We start from the raw sequence: 16,324 nt of genomic DNA on the forward strand, positions 1-16,324 counted from the left end.
AAGGCATCACAATAGAGCCTCTTGAGAGATATTTAGAGAAAGAATAGATAGATTTTGGGGGGGGGAAATTAAGTTAATTCTACTTAAACGTAATGCAACATCTATAATTAGGGGTGGGACGGTTCACAAAATGGACGGTTCGGTTCGTATCACTGTTTTGGGGTCACGGTTTTCGGTTCGGTTCGATATACGTTAATTTTTATTAAAAAAAAGATTCAAAAATCTAAACATGCTTCTCATTTATATATAAAAAAAAAGTTTACAGTGTTAGTGTTTACAGCCGTAAATAATGTTTGGCACACAAAGACCGAACTGACTGAAAAATATAGGCTACATTTGTCAAAGTATTAACTTAGTGCAAACAAACAATATGCTCAGCCAGCACTAGACTTTCCTTTCTTTAATATAAACACAAAAAAACAATGTCAACCATGTTTAAATTCCCTGATTGTCAGTTCTTAATGGAAAGATTCATTTTCTGCTTGAAATTATTATGTATCGGTCTACATTTATTTAGACTAACATTATTTAAATATTGAGTGCAACCATGGTGGATTACGTAATTCGGTGAGTTGGAACTATCTATGGGTTGGGGCCGGGTCCCCACGGATATTTTAGTGTCACGGACCGCCAGCTCAGGCAATGTTATCAACGCGCTCCACCAACGTTAGGAGGTGATGGCATGCAGTGGGAAAGCGGCAATAGTCCCGGTTGGAGTTAGTAAAACACAGTTGTATGTTAGCCTTCTTGGATGTTGAATAAACGCCTATCATTATCTTTAAACACTCCGCTTCTCAGACTCCCATTTCCTCCTCTGCTAGCTAGTAGCTACGGTAACATTTCATTGACTGTATTAGCTAGCGGGCTACTATAGTTAAAACGTGCGTTGTGTTGTACAAACTGCTAACGCTATGGCAAGATGTGTGTACTAATATCACATTTAGCCTGGATCAAGCTCCCTAAATCATAGAATTAGAAGTGAGCACTTCAAGGGTCTGGATCCAAGCTAATATCACATTTAAAACTAGGCTAATTAAGCATTCTAAGAAAATAATTTTTTTATGAATTGTTGATGCAGGCAGGGTCATGATGTCTGCTGTGGAGCAGTATGCCACAAACGTGAGAGACGGTCATTGTCTCAACTCATCGTAATTAAATTAAATCAAAAGGCAAAATGTAGGACAGATACATAGTTTGCATCATCCACATCATCATTATCAAACCTTTATTTATAGCTCGTAGACCATTGAGGTTGCCCTCATTTACAATGATGATGAATAAACAGACATTTAAAATAAACAAGACAACATTTTAAGATCGAAACAAAGCTAAAAACAGGACCTCACCTAAAAAGTTACAGACAGCATTACAGCATTAACGGAAAAGGTAGACCTTCCATTTTACATTTACATTTAGTAATTTAGCTGACACTTGTATCCAGGGGTGCGTTGCTGATTTCAAAGCTGGTTGCACTGTGTTTTAATGACGCCACGCGCACGCTCCCGTGCATGCGCATAAATGTTCCCTCGGATACGCACAGACTAAAGACAATGCCTAATTGCCTCTACGAATGGAACGTAACACATTTCATTCACAAGTTTTGTGTGAATGTATCTGAGAACGTATTTGAACACACCTGATGACCTGCACTATTGTTATGCAAAGTAGCCAGGTGGGTACTTAGCGAGTTGGTGCATCAGTCGAGTGCAGCGCATTCCTGTGCATGAGGGTGCCCATGCTTCTGCTCACAGAGCCGGTTGCACGGCGTGCAACCCCGTCCCATGAGCAACGCACCCCTGCTTGTATCCAAAGCGACTTACAAGTTCTGTAGCCTACAACAAGTCAGCAGGAAGGGTACAACTCTGGCAGCTAAGTAACATTGTTCATCAAACAGTGTTGAACTTTGGTGCTACAGTCTTGAGTGCATAGTAGTATAGACATATTAGCATAGTAGGTAGTAATATAGGCAAGGAAGATTACTTAGTAGCAAAGTTCATGATAGTAAAATATGTTAGTCCTGACTGGTGGGAAGTTTGTTCCACCATTGTGGAGCGAGGACCGGGAATAGCCTGCTTCTCTTTGATAACCCCCCCCCCCCAGAGCTTGGCAAGGGTTAACCGTTTTGGTAGTGCGGCAGTGAAAGGGTTAAGAAGTGGGGTGACATGGGCTGACTTTCGTAGGTTGGAGATCAGGCAGGCTGCTACATTATGTATGAGTTGAAGAGGCTTGGTGCCGGTGGCGGTAGTCGGTAAACCAGCTAGCAGTGCATTGCCGTAGTCAAGGCGAGACATGACTGTTGATTGCAGGAGGAGTTGAGTGGCTTCTTTTGTCAGGAAGGGGCGGATCCTTCTGTTGCTCAGGAAGAATCTGGTCGTTCTGTAATAGATAATAGAAGAGAGATAGTTATCTGACGGTGGGGTTCTGGGTTGGTTTTTTGATGAGCGGTGTGAGTTGATGGTTGCAGTTAGGAATGGGAGGATGTCTGGTGCTATGGTCTGGAGGAGTGGGGAAGGTATCGGGTCCAGCTGGCATGTAGTGGGATGGTTCAACATTACCAGTGTCCATGCTTCGGCGTGTGGAACGGCGGGCAGGCTTCTTGGCGAGGGGACAGAGCTTGTCGAAGGAGGTTGAGAGGGCTGAAAGGAGGGTGTGGGTTGCCATATCTGGGGGGAGAGCAGAGAAAGTCACTCAAAGGTAGAGGGGACAGGATGTCAGAGGAGAGGGTGGAGGGGGACAGGGAGCGTTTTTTGCATCTGAATGAGACCGTTTAGAGTGGGTGGTTTGGGGTTTAGCATAAGAGTTAGGCTGAGGTTACACTAATGGCCAGTTTTCATTTCGTTGTCGGGGTCAGTTTCGCTTTTCAGAACGCAACGTAATGGCAGGCAAGTTAGACATTATTTTTGCCTCCTGAGCACAGTGATGTATATACATGTAGTACAATGCCAAAGCAGTAGGTGGCAGTAGGTGGCGATGTAGTTCAAACATGAAGGCAATTTTCGACCAATCAGAAAAGTTGAATGTGCCAATACACTTCCTGCAAAAAATCAAAAATCGACCATCTTTAAATGCCTCGCGTGAGCCATTTAGCCAACGTAGCATTTATTTTTCAGCAAAGAAAGTGCAATAAAAGTGCAATAAACAAAACGGATACATTCACTGTGTGTTCCGCCTCATTTGTTGATGAAACAAAACTAACATCAACACAATTGACCACCAAGAGCGGAGTTTAGTCTCACAAAAAGATTGTCGCTGATTTTGTTAGCTTACGTGCTAACGTGATTGGAATATGCCAGTATAACAGTATAGCATTGTGGCTAACAGCGAAGTTTGTTAGCTTACGTGCTAACGTTATTGGGATATTCCAGTATAACAGTATAGCATTGTGGCTAGCAGCTTGGTAACATTAATGCTAGCAGAATGAATGGATGTAAACTTTATTTAACAGATTGCAGAATGGGTACAATACAATACGGCTCAATACAAACAATTGTTAAGGGAATGCAGACTGTTGTAGCTTGGACTGGGCTCCTTATAACAATAACTTGACAACACATGGTAGCCGCAGCTCCTTGGGACAGCTCTGCTGTAAACACTGGAAATAACGTGCAGGTCTCTACTGCGCATGGGCGTTGAGCAACAACGGCTCCGTATCCGGCTCGCACAGATTACATGGCACCATTGTCTGCGAGTTTTGGCGAGTATCCAAAACGGAAACACAATTTCAGCGTTGCCAGTAGGACAACGCGGTATCCTGCCAAAACTGCGTTTCTTTTTAACTTGGACAGCAAACTTAATCATTCAGCAACAAAAACGTTGCTGTATTCAGCAGTGTAACCATGGCCTTAGTGATAAGGATACAAAGAAGTATCCTGATACTGTCTGCTGTGGAGCTGTATGCCACAGAGGTGAGAGATGGTCATTGTGTCTCAACTCATCCATGGCAATGAGAAATTAAATTAAATCAAAAGGCAAAATGTGGGACAGATACATAGTTTGCATTGATACAGGGCACATAGAAGAATATCTTAGTTCTGTACACCATCTACACAGCAGTCCTCCGAGTGTCTAGTGTCAGAACTCATAAATATCTCACTCAATCTCATAATATTATTACCACCAATACTCTTAACATATTTCCTTATCCATGTCCCAAAGTCAAGTTAGACCGCGCTCTCAGTATCTGACACTGGGTGCTGAAATCCCAAACATTTAAGAAGAATAAAGCCGAAGGCCGGACCAGCACTATCAGATTTAAAAAAAAAAAGATTTAATGGCAGCCTATTAGTACAGACATGTTTGGGAACAGGTGTTCCATCTTCAGTGTAATAGGCTAGCAGTGATAGCTAGTAAAAATGGGAGCTATATACCATGTGGGCAGGAAGTGATATCATAGAGGTGAGCTTGGGAATGCTAGTGAACTTTGACCTCCAGAGTAAGGACTTCTTAATGTAGCATGTTGACATTTTTTTTTACCAGAAACTTAAATAAGCCAAAAGCAAACACAAAATTCTATAAGCAAAGAACCACTACAACAGAAGGAAAACTTTTCTCCATTCATAAAATAATAATAATATACTCATGAAAATAAAAGTAATAAAAAGTCACTTGTAGGAAACAGGATAACAAAATTTTTTCATTCATTCCCTTTGGTACAGAGCCATTAATCAAATGAATATAGTAACCTGTCTCCCCTCTAGAGGGCATTGTAGACTAACGAGTCCTTTAAACAATAAGATTGCATTAGGAGAAAATAGAGAGATACGGTACACCCTTAAGCAAGGACATAGTGGTGCTAATCACTCAAATAAACACTTGAAATGTCAGTAAATGTGTATATCTCCGGGACCGATGATCCTTTCTTGCTTACTCCTCCATGGTGGAAGGGGGCCGTCCGGAAACATCTTCTACGGAGGGAGCACAGCGGAGACATCTCCTTCCTAGGTCGGTCTCTGGGCTGCCTGGTAGGCCTGCAGGAGTGCAGGAGGCACCAAGTGTGTAGACAGTCCCGTTCGTCTCCTTGTCTCCTGCATCTCTTATGCCGCTCGATGTCTTGCCTTGGCAAAAAGCAGGCCCCTCGGGATGATGGCATCCTGCCAATAGTTAGTAAGGGTCACGCCATGGAGTAGGATACGAGTCTCTCTCTGCTTCAGGCGAGGTGTACCGTATCTCTCTATTTTCTCCTAATGCAATCTTATTGTTTAAAGGACTCGTTAGTCTACAATGCCCTCTAGAGGGGAGACAGGTTACTATATTCATTTGATTAATGACTCTGTACCAAAGGGAATGAATGAAAAAATTGTTATCCTGTTTCCTACAAGTGACTTTTTATTACTTTTATTTTCATGAGTATATTATTATTATTTTATGAATGGAGAAAAGTTTTCCTTCTGTTGTAGTGGTTCTTTGCTTATAGAATTTTGTGTTTGCTTTTGGCTTATTTAAGTTTCTGGTAAACATTTGTTTTCAACATGCTACATTAACAAGTCCTTACTCTGGAGGTCAAAGTTCACTAGCATTCCCAAGCTCACCTCTATGATGTCACTTCCTGCCCACATGGTATATAGCTCCCATTTTTACAAGCTATCACTGCTAGCCTATTACACTGAAGATGGAACACCTGTTCCGAAACATGTCTGTACTAATAGGCTGCCATTAAATTTTAATTTTTTTTTTAAATCTGAGAGTGCTGGTCCGGCCTTCGGCTTTATTCTTCTTATCCATGTCCCTCCACGGCTGTCTGACCCCCGGCTAATTGTTTTGACATTCTGAGGGACCCCATCCTTCCATCCTTGACTTTTAGCATTCATGCTATGACTCACACCATAATGACGTCACACTGTCTCAGTTGCCATGGCAGTCGTCATGACAACCCAGAGTCTAGGTTTTCAGTTGCAGACCCAGGGAACAATGCTGAAGAAGGAAAGCCAAAGGGGGTTAATATTGATGGCTTGGACTAATTATTTCCTCCCGCCGGCCTCTGGAGCGCTCATATAGGCGGTGTCTTCGCAGGAGGAAAGCAAAAAACAACTCTCTCTTTAAAAGGGACCTCTTGTGCTTTTTCCTTCCCTTTAGTGAGTTGTATAGCTGGAGTGTAAAGCGTTATATATAATGCAGAGTTACAAAGCCCAAAGTCCATTCTCTCCCAATAGAAACAACTGACTGAAAGGCCTCATTTGTAGACCTTGTTTACACGTCGTCTACACATCACCATGTAACACGATGAAACCCGTTTTCCAAAAAGACGTGGCTCGCTCACAAAAAATTTTCTCTTTTCTCTTTCACTAAAATATGTTTCGGAACGAGACATAGGATTATGCAATTGCTGGATCTTAATTCATGCAACGCCTAGATTTACTGGGCATAATAGGGGGGCCCTTAAGCCTCTCTCACAGAGGTTTGAGGTCTGTTGGGAGTGTTCAGTGTAGGTATATTTGGCCTGAACCAAAACACTAGGCATTTGATCCCAGCATGACACTGGAGCATACTGCTGGAGCGCTGGGCAGCGTGTGGGACCCGCCGCTCGTCCTCCACAGCCTCTCTGAAAGGTTGTTGAATGCCCCGACTCTTGCCTTATCTTAGCATCCACCTGCTAACCCTACACAGTCCCTATGAACCACCCTACATAATCCCTGATAACCACCCTACACAGTCCCTGTTAATCCTACATAGTCCCTACTAACCCTACACAGTCCCTATGAACCACCCTACATAATCCCTCCTAACCTTACATACTCCCTACTAACTCTACATAATCCCTACTAACTCTACATACTCCCTACTAACTCTACATACTCCCTACTAACTCTACATACTCCCTACTAACTCTACATAATCCCTACTAACCCCCCTACATAATCCCTGCTACCCCTACATACTCCCTACTAACTCTACATAATCCCTGCTATCCCTACTAACTCTACATAATCCCTACTAACCACCCTACATACTCCCTACTAACTCTACATAATCCCTACTAACTCTACATAATCCCTACTAACTCTACATAATCCCTACTAACTACATAATCCCTACTAACTCTACATAATCCCTACTAACCACCCTACCAGGGGAGGAAATTAGGCCACTTTACTCGCCAAATGCGAGTATTTTTTACGTTTGGCGAGTGATTCATGAAGACCACTCGCCAGTCTGGCGAGTATACAAAAAAATAAAACATTCTGCAATCACTGCACTGGCAAACGGTGCGCGTCTTCTGAGTGTTCGCTTTAGTTGACAGTGCCACGAGAGCACTGCACAAGACCACCCGCGGACATATAATGTTTAATAAACGTTTGCGCAGTACTGGCCAACCCGCGGACATATAATAATAAAAGTCCCGCGGTACTACTAGGCTAGCCATCAGGAGCACTCGCAAACAGATAACGTTAAACACAGCAGAATATGGAAAACAGACAGACTGACCAACGGGGAACTGCATCCAACCCTAGTACAACCATCGAGTATAAGTTACTAAGGACACATTTAAATCACAGAGGTGTAATGTTGTCTACTGGAACTGTATACAGTGGTTAGCTTCTAGTTAGCGTTATATAGCTGCTTGCTAGCTAACGTTAGCCCCGTGTGCTCAAAGCAGCCAGCTAGGTGTATCTGTTATGACTATAATGTTTCCGAAAAAGCACCGGACTACGACGTAACGTTAGACATTTTATTTCATGCTCAAAAGCCCCTGGCTTGCACATCGCAGTCACGAAAGGGGCTAGCTCAACCAGTGCACTGTGCACAACGTCAACAGCACACCAACCCAACTGACGTTACCACAACACTTGACGGTACTTCACAGCACTGTCGTAAGACCACCGTGCTGTCTTAAAGGCACAGTGTGCCTACCCAGATGCATACACAACATTGACGCGGCTTGACATACAAAGAAGTAATTATCACAATTAGCGATTTTTTTTGTCTGGTAAAAAAATCTGTTTGGCTGGTAAAAAAAATCAGATACTCGCCAGTTGGCTGGTAAGCCAAAAAGTTAGTTTCCTCCCCTGCACCCTACATAATCCCTGTTTACCCTACATATTCCCTACTAATCCTACATAGTCCCTACTAATCCTACATAGTCCCTGCTAATGCTACATAGCCCCTGCAGTGCTAACCCTACATAGCCCCTACGCTCCATACATAGTCCCTATTAATTATCCCTACTAATACGACATAGTCCTCGTTAACCCTACATAGCCCCTGCTGACCCTACATACCCCCCCCCCCTCCTGGAGAGTGCTCCTCTGGACTCCTGACCGTGACCCGCCAGAACAGCACCAAAACAATATCAAAACTAGAAAGGTGCACTCAGAGCGGCATTCTCCACCAGGCGGCAGCCATCCATTTCTATTCTAGTAGCCTACATGTTAGGCGGGGGGGGGGGTTCAAGATCCTCCTGCTCACATATAAACCCCTACACATGTACTTCTCCATATTCCTCCAAACAAATCACGGTATCTTGTTCCGTCAAACCAAACAATCATAACAACAAATTAAAAAAACACTAAAAAAAAACATAAAAAAAAAAAAAATGAATTATAAACAAAAGGTCAAGAGCAATGTGTTTGGTTAGCAGACATGTCCAAAAAAGAAGTAGAGGGAAGCTAAGCTTATTGATCCCTACCCCCTTACATTTGTATTTGTTCTTCCATTAATTTGACTAGATATAACATAATTGAGTATATTACAATATAGAATATACTTTTGCTTATATTAAAAAAAAATTATTCACTTGACATCAGTGAATAAATTACAGCACTACATAACACAATATAACATAACTTTTTGTTTATCCTCATTACTCATTTCTGTATTTCTCTAATGTGTATTTTTTTAGCTGTTTTTTAAATTGTGCCACATGTTTGTACTCAGTTTGATGTATTCAGGTAAATTATTCCACAACTTCACTCCACACACCTTCTCCACACCTACACCCTCCTCCCGGAATCTCCACTCCTCTGACACAGGCTTACTCACCATCCCACAAGCCAGGTTGCGGACCATCGGGGACGGGGCTTTTAGTGTCGCTGCCCCCACCCTTTGGAACTCCCTCCCCATAGACATCTGAAATGCTAACTCTCTCGCCCACTTTAAAAATCTGCTGAAACCCCACCTCTTCACCCAGGCCTATGGTCTCTAATGCTTCTCAGCATCCTATCATTCTGTTTGTTCTATTTTGTTTTGTTCTGTTGTTCTGTTCTGTTTGCTCTGTTCTGTTTTTGTAATTTGTTTCTTAGTTTAGGTCACCGTTATCCTCTCCCCTCCCCCTTTTATTGTAAAGCGCCTTGGGTATGTGAAAGGCGCTATATAAACTCAAGCCATTATTATTATTAGACCAATCAAAGCCGATCTCACCACATTATTCCTAGTGCTCTATTACACTATTATACATGATTACACTATCGAACTATTACACTACTATTTGGGTGGAATAAACCTTTCAAACTTTAAGTTTATCGACACCTAAGCGGCCGGGTAGCGCAGCGGACTAAGCGTCTGTCTACCACCGCAGAGACAGTGGGATCGAATCCGGCTGCCGCGGTACCTCCGGCTTAGTCGGTCGTCCATACTGACACAATTGGCAATGTCAGCGGGAGGGAAGCCGGTGGGGTGGGTCCTGGTCATTGTAAACAGCGTCTCCTACAGGTTGGTCAGGGCGCCTGCACAGCGAGGGAGGGAACTGGGGGAGGTAGTGTGATCCTCCCACGCGTTACACTTCCCCAGTGAGAGTCCTCGCTGTCGGGTGAAAAGAGGCTGCTGGCTGTCTCCACATGTATCGGAGGAAGCATGTGATAGACTTCAGGGCTCCCTAGACCGGCAAGTGGGGGGCAAATGCGCGCAACGACCAGGAAGGGGAGGGGGGAATTGGCATAACGAATAAATTGGGATGGGAGAAAAATACAGACAAATAAATCACCATGATTCCTTTGGACTGGTTGACTGATAATTTTCCTCCTCTGGATACTGTGCTTTCTGCCTCTACTTTTGACCAGCCATTTTGTTGGGCCAAATACTTAAACGTTCTAAATACATCACCTTTAAACACAACCTTGTCTAGCTGACAGTCTTTAAACACAACCTTGTCTAGCTGACAGTCTTTAAACACAACCTTGCCTAGCTGACAGTCTTTAAACACAACCTTGCCTAGCTGACAGTCTTTAAACACAACATTGCCTAGCTGACAGTCTTGTTTATACAATCTTCCATATTTGCTGGAAAATAATTATAGATTTTGTGCACTGGTAGTGGACTTCGTCACATGGTGCGATAAAAACCACCTGCAGCTAAATGTGGCGAAGACCAAGGAACTGGTTGTGGAGCTGGGGAGGAGGAGGAGTGCACCTGTGCCCCCCGTTTCCATCAGTGGAAATGGTGGAGGTGTACAAATACCTCTGTGTGCACATCGACAACAAACTGAACGGGTCAAAACATGCAGAGGCACTATACAAGAAGGGCCAGAGCCGACTCTACTTCCTCAGAAGGCTGAGATCCTTCAATGTCTGTACAAGGATGTTGAAGATGTTCTATGAGTCGGTGGTGGCGGGCGCCTTCTTGTATGCTGTGACCTGCTGGGGCAGCGGACTGAGAGCAGTGGACACAACCAGGCTGGATTAAGCTGGTCAGGAAGGCCAGCAGCGTGGTTGGGGTGGAGCTGGACTCTCTAGCGAGGGTGGCGGAGAGGAGGAGCCTTGCTAAGCTCCAGGCCATCAGGGAAAACCCCACTCACCCACTACACACAGACTTGGCTGACAGGAGGAGCATGTTCAGTGCTAGGCTCACACTACCCAAATGCAGCACTGAACGGCACAGGAATTCCTTCATTCCAACAGCCATCAGACTATACAATGCATCACTGTGCCTCACTGCATCACTGAGCACAGAGCGGCAGCTCAATAGTGGCAGGAGGCCGCGACTAGCGGCCTCCAGGCTCCAAAACAGGGGGCAGCGACAGCTGCCAGGCATTGACCTTGGACTAATAGGAACCCAAGGAGGACAATACACTACCTGAAGCATACTGCACCTTATGTGACACTGTGAATATATATTTCATTTAGTTAGATAGTTAAATTATATTGACAATTGTTTACACTGCTGTGTTGTTTTTTTACTACCTGTACCCCCCCCCCCTCTTCCCCCATGCTCAGTATATTTTTACTGTATTTATTTCTGTATATTTTATTTCATTTTTATTCTATTTTACTCTACTCTTATCCTAGGCAACTTGATTGATTTGTGTTATTATTCTAATTCGTGACCTGTCCTGTCTAAATGTTTAAATGTTGAGCGATTTGTAGTGTCAAATTTCCCACGGGATAATAAAAGTATTTATATTCTATTCTATTCTATTCTATAACGTTAGATCACTAGATTTCTCAACTTATAATACACATTTGAGTAGGCATTTCCTGATTATAACAAGATGACAGACGACAATTGGCCAATAGCATTAAATACTTAACCTGCAAACATGAAACTGTTGTACAATATTGATGTAACTAAGAGCTTTGCTGGGGGAAATATTTTTGCATAGGTATTTCACCTGTTGTACTGTTCGCTCATAGTTCCATACATAACCTACTGTGTGGAGGTATGGGGAAACACATATAAAACAAACACTAACCAAATTTTCATAATGCAGAAGAAAGCCATAAGAATTGTGAATCAAGCAGATTACTATGAACCGACAAACGCACTCTTTATTAAATCAAATGCCTTAAAATTGGAAGATCTTGTCGATCTTAGCACTGCAATAATAATGTACAAAGCACATAAGCACTCACTTCCAAGTTGCATTCAGGAGTTGTTCCAGACTAGAGAGAGCCGGTATAGACTTAGGGGAACTTGTGTATTCAATATAGCAAAGGCAAGGACAAATATGAAAAGTCGATGTATATCTGTTAAAGGGGCAAAATTATGGAATAGCTTTGTCTACCATCACCCCAGACTTTGAGACTCTTGTCAAGAGCAAACAACATCCCCAGTTATCCCATTAGTTCCCTGGGATGTTAAGCTAAGAAGTCTGCTAAGAAGGATATATTATTTATTATTACTATTATTATTATTATTATTATTATTATTATTATTATTATTATTATTATTATTATTATTATTATTATTATTATTATTATTATTATTATTATTATTATTATTATTATTATTATTATTATTATTATTATTATTTTATTTCATTGTGTTTTTAGCCCTAGTTGCACTTTTGTTGCAACCCCAGTTATCCCATTAGTTCCCCCAAACTTACTGTCGGTCTGTTATGTTAAGCTAAGAAGTCTGCTAAGAGCCCGGAAAAGGAGCCGCGCCCACAGGAAGCAGAGATGGAGGGTGTGACAGAAATAATCGTTAGATTAGTCGACTAATCGAAAAAATGATCAACAGATTAGTCGACTACCAAAATAATCGTTAGTTGCAGCCCTATTCGCTTCATACTTTTAAGAAATTACTCAAAATATAAGGTGATGCATAAATATAAAACCTCATTATTATATTTGATCTATAACATAGCTGTGTTCAAATAGTGACAAAGGGAAAAAAATATATATATATATATAAAAAGTATAAAAAAAAATGAAGGAAAACATAAATAAATGTGTATAGTATACGTTTTATACATAAAACTATGGAACGTTTGTAACCTTTGCTAAATGATATACTGAATTATGTTTTTTTTGTTTGTGTGTAAATAGTGTAATGTAAAAAGGGTAGGCAATTATAAGCCTCTGCTTCAGCCTACACCTTTTCGGTAATTTTATTTATAATTTATTTTGGAAGTTCTACTACTATGCTTTGTAAAAAGACATTATTTTTACAAGAAATAAAATCATTCATTCATTCATTCACCTACAATACGAGGCCGACTCTGGCATTGACATGATGTAAAGTGGTGCCAGAGCACTGATTACAGGAGTCTAGGTGAAGCTAGTTGTGCGTAGTTGCATTTATGTTTACCCTCATTATTGATTTTAATGGGCAATGATGGGAATTCATTCAAATACAAATTTGTTTTGTTGAACGACTTGAAAGATATTCAGGTCTTGGGCCTACTATTGTCATTTCAGATGTAAAAACATGTCTTTTTAACAATATTTTAATATAGTTTAAATAATTCTTTGGACAAATCAACATTGTGTGGAAAAGGAGTCTCGTTGTGGATTAACGGCACAGCGTGGGAGAGATGGCCAAAGGGTCTTTGTTCTATTATTTGATGTCAGCTGCCGCTAATTATACAGATTCTGTTTTTCCTTCTCTCACTGTGGTAGTCACCTTAGGCATCCCTTGGTGCACAGCAGCAACAAGATATAATGAGCTGTCTGTCTGTGTTATGATCTTTCTCTCATTTCTCTTAAAATTATGTTTTTGGTAGATTTTTTTATTTGTTTGTTCTACCGGGCAGTCCGGTAGAGGGAGAGAGAGAGAGGAAGAACGGGAGACAGAGCGGGGGGAAGACATTCGGCAAAGGACGCCGGGTCCGGGAATCGAACCCGGGTCGGCCGCTTCGCGACGCAGCGCGTTACATGGGTCGCCACTTGGGTGCCCCTTTCTCTCATTTCTAACCAGTTAGCGTCAGCAGGCTATGTGGCTAATGGCTAATCTTACATCCTTGAGCAACCTATAAGATTGGAGTAGATCAGCGGTTCTCAAACTACGGTTCGCAACCCAAAGTGGATAAATATGCATGATCAAGTTTAACAACGTGTGCTTTTATTTTGATATTCCTTAATTCCACGTTGAAATTACGCGAAGTGTGGGGTCGCCAAAAAAAATAAAAAAATAAAATGGGGTTGTGGTATTAAAAAAGTTTGAGAACCCCTGCAGTAGATGAATTAATAATCTAGTCAGCAGTGTGTGTACTATAATAAAAAAATATTGATTTCAGTGTACGTACCGTGATAATAATAATGACATAGATTTCAACCATTTGGATCAGGCATATATAGTATATGTGCAATTAATAACCAATTACCTTTATTTTTTGGTGGGGATTTACTAATTTCGTCCGTCTCATCTCTTCTCCACAGGATCTCATTCGTGCCCACGGAGTCTGGACTGTGCCCGGGCAGGACGCCACTTCTGCCAGGCGGGCAGCTCGCACTGTGGCCCCTGCCTCAGTCCTCTGGTGGAGAACTCACACGGCAGGTGCGCGGTCAAGAGGAGGCACGCACATTTTAGTGAGTCAACTATTTCACATAACAGCTGTATACTGTACACACATACCCACAAAACATCCCCCAGTGCCTCTTCCACTGCAATATATATATAAATATTAGGGCTGACCTCGACTAGTCGACTAATCGGTCGAAAGGAGCCGTAGTCGACTGCCAATCTCTCAGTCGAATCATTCCATTTGGGCTGTGGGGGGTGCTTAATGTCTGATTTAACTTCACTTAACTTAAGTCAGACATTAAGCAACCCCCCCCTACACAGCCCAAATCCTTAGTCGGGGACAGGCCTAATATATATATATATATATATATATATATATATATATATATATATATATAATAGGAACGTGCACAGGACTTTAGAGGGGCAGGTGCTCAAAGTCTGAAAAGGGCACTATATCATTCTATGCGCGCAATCCCGATTTTTGGGGGGCCTTTTTGGGCGGGGGGCCCCCTTTTGCTTTTTGGGGGGTTGTGGTGATCAAATATTGAACTATAATAATCAGTGCAGGAGCTCACTCATCCTTGAAAGACACTTTTATCACGGACTTAAAAGGCCCACATCTCCATAAATGTTCAGGGGGGGGGGAATAAGTGCTTACCCTACAGACCCCAAGAAGTGCTGTATATTCTGTATTGTTTAATATAAATGCATTTTTATTCCAATCCCGATTTTTATTTGAGATTCCCAAATCCCATCGGACTTGACTTCTTCGTGTCCCTCAGTGAGTGTAATACCAGCATTCAACTGTATGGGCCACAGCGGTTTCTATCATCATCATCATCACCACCCACGCTATGCATAAAATATATAGGTCCGCGGAGAGGCACGCTGAGGAAGCTGTGCAAACTGCAATGTAATACGGGGCATCTCTCTCTCTCTTTACCTAATATTTGGATTCTATCCTGATACTTTTCAGTTGGAAGGGCAATCTATATGCGCAACGGTAAAAAAAAAAAAAAACATTTACATTCGTTTTTTTTAAAAAGGGCATTTTTTTATGAGGCTCAAAAGGGCAGGTGCTCAAGCACCCCTTGGACTCTATGTGTGCACGTGCCTGTGTATATATATATATATATATATGAACACATTAGCTCAACCAGTGATGCATGATAGTCTCCTGACTCTTACCGCCACAGTTTAATGAATGTTAATGAGCCGGTGGTTGTGGTGCGTCATCAAGGGGCAGAGTGCCCATGTACCATGTTATTGCTAGGTACAGTACATGCTCCTGCCACTGCCGTTTCCCTGGACCAAGGTACAGGCATTACAACCGGAGGTAGGAGCCGTGGGCAGGAGTTTTGTGGCTGCCCCACTGCTCTTAACTCTTTGACTGCCACGCTGTTTTCCCATCTTATCTCCCTGGGGCCAGCGTTATTGACCATTTTCACGATGTTTGCAGACCCATCGTATATTCTATATTATAGCTATGGAGACAATAGTATGGCTCATTTGGCAGGCACTATTTATACTCCAACAGGGATTTTTTTTCTTTTTTCTACATGCCTTCGTTCGTGCACTATCCGATGCCACTGCTCTGAAGTAGAGGACAAACTTTCCCCAAGGGGATAATAATCTGTTGTATGTTAGATTCAGATTCAAATTCAGATAACTTTATTGATCCCGCGTGGGGCAATTCATATTTGTAGCTTCACGAGTAACAAAAACAACAAACGACAAATACAAAACATCTCAATAGATTAGAACTTTGTAAAGAAACTCAAAGTATTAAGAGCGATGCACTGCTCTGTTGTTATATTTTCATTGAACTATTTTATCACACTTTTTACTGTCTGTTCTATTTGATTATTTTTAGCCTATTTTTAAACAGAATCAAAACGCACTTTTTTTTTTACTCTGTCTATTCTAGTTTATTATTTTTATTACTGAATGAAACCGTAAACAGAGAGGCTTATTGGGATGCTAATCCCAATTGTACATATGTCTAAACTGAACACTGTGACCGCTTTTTTTTACTTCTAATTTTACTATGTTTTTATTTCATACTTATCTTGTCTTGCACAGTCTCTGGAGCGCAACAGTAAGAAGCATTTTGTACAAAAGTATTCTGTACTTCTGTATGACAACTATTAAAGAAACTTGAACTTGAAACTTGAAACTAATCCTAATGTGAAAAACTGTGATTTAC

General features: G+C 41.8%; 1 protein-coding gene across 1 annotated transcript in view; it reads left to right on the forward strand.

Annotated features, from left to right (window-relative positions):
* The window catches only part of npdc1b (neural proliferation, differentiation and control, 1b), a gene marked incomplete at its 5' end in the record, with an annotated part of 95,414 nt that overhangs the window by 37,176 nt on the left and 41,914 nt on the right, over window positions 1-16,324 (forward strand). Inside the window, one exon of the mRNA XM_084308152.1 lies at window positions 14,031-14,180. Within this exon, the coding sequence (XP_084164278.1) occupies window positions 14,031-14,180 (150 nt within the window). The remainder of the gene's footprint in view (window positions 1-14,030; window positions 14,181-16,324) is intronic.

This window comes from Notolepis coatsorum, assembly GCF_963971535.1.
Source record: "Notolepis coatsorum genome assembly, chromosome: 2".
NCBI classification, from domain to species: domain Eukaryota; kingdom Metazoa; phylum Chordata; class Actinopteri; order Aulopiformes; family Paralepididae; genus Notolepis; species Notolepis coatsorum.